General features: G+C 60.0%; 1 protein-coding gene across 1 annotated transcript in view; it reads right to left on the bottom strand.

The window, feature by feature from the left end:
* Positions 1–4: 4 nt before the first annotated feature.
* The window catches only part of LOC103260100 (slit homolog 1 protein-like), a gene marked incomplete at both ends in the record, with an annotated part of 62155 nt that continues 61030 nt past the window's right edge, over positions 5–1129 (bottom strand). The window contains 2 exon segments of the mRNA XM_021712147.1: positions 5–113; positions 1013–1129. The exon segment at positions 1013–1129 is cut by the window's right edge and continues 33 nt beyond it. Coding sequence (XP_021567822.1) covers positions 5–113; positions 1013–1129 — 226 coding nt within the window.

Here is a 1129-nt window from a genome sequence, read left to right as displayed (position 1 = left end):
CGCACGGCTCTGCCGGTGCCCCGGCCTGGTTGCACAGGGCCCCCGAGTACCCATCCTGGCAGCGGCAGCTGTAGGAGAGAGCGTCGAGGGGCACGCATTGCCCGTGGACACACCTGGGGGACAGAGCAGAAGCACCATGAGGATGGCCAGGCACACCCGAAGGAGCCTGGACCTCTGGGGCTTTGTTCTGTTCCCCAGACTTGGACAGAGGGAGTGTGGTGGGGCTTTGTGTCCCTGTGGGCCTTGTCCTGTTCAAAAAATCCCAAACCAGATAAAAGTAATAAAGCCCTGTGCTTGGCCACATGTTCCACTTTGGGGCCCCCAAACCATGTATGGCCAGGCACGGTAGCTCACGCCTGTAATCCCAGCACTTTGGGAGGCCAAGGAGGGAGGACGGCTTGAGCCCACAAGTTTAAGACCAGCCTGGGGAACATAGTGAGTCTCATTTCTGCAAAAAGAATATTTTTTTTTAGTTAGCTGGGCATGGTGGTGTGCACTGGTAATCCCAGCTACTCGGCAGGCTGAGGTGGGAGGATCGCTTGAGCCCAGGATTTAGAGGCTATAGTGAACCATGATCGCACCACTGCACTCCAGCCTGGGGGACACAGCAAGCCCTCATCTCTTTAAAAGAGAATAACAAGGGCCAGGTGCAGTGGCTCACACCTGTAATCCCAGTACTCTGGGAGGCCGAGGCAGAAGGATTGCTTGAGCCCCTGAGTTTGACACCAGCTTGGGCAACATAGCGAGATACCATCTCTCAAAAAAAAGGACTTATAAATCAGTCAAGCATGGTGGTGCATGCCTGCAGTTCCGGCTCCTTGGAAGGCTGAGGCGGAAGGATCGCCAGAGCCCAGCAGGTCGACACCAGGGTGGCTGTGAGCGTGCCACTGCTTGTCGGCCAGCCTGGGCGACGGAGTGAGGCTCCGACTCAAAGGAAAGAAAAGACAAGGCTCGGGTGGCGGCCCTCCCCCAGGAAGGAGGACCTGCGGGACGGAGGCGGGGCGCGGCTCACTTGTGGCCGTGGCAGGGGCCGCCGGCAGGCTGGTCACAGTGCAGGCCCGCCCAGCCGGCCTCGCAGTGGCACGTGGGCCCCGCGGCGGCGTCCGGCTGGCAGATGCCGTGCAGGCAG

This window comes from Carlito syrichta, unplaced genomic scaffold, assembly GCF_000164805.1.
Source record: "Carlito syrichta isolate Samal-C Ts95f unplaced genomic scaffold, Tarsius_syrichta-2.0.1 Scaffold88019, whole genome shotgun sequence".
Classification (NCBI taxonomy): Eukaryota; Metazoa; Chordata; class Mammalia; order Primates; family Tarsiidae; genus Carlito; species Carlito syrichta.
The sequence above is the reverse complement of the archived record's forward strand: the minus strand, read 5'-3'. Positions and strand labels throughout refer to the sequence as shown.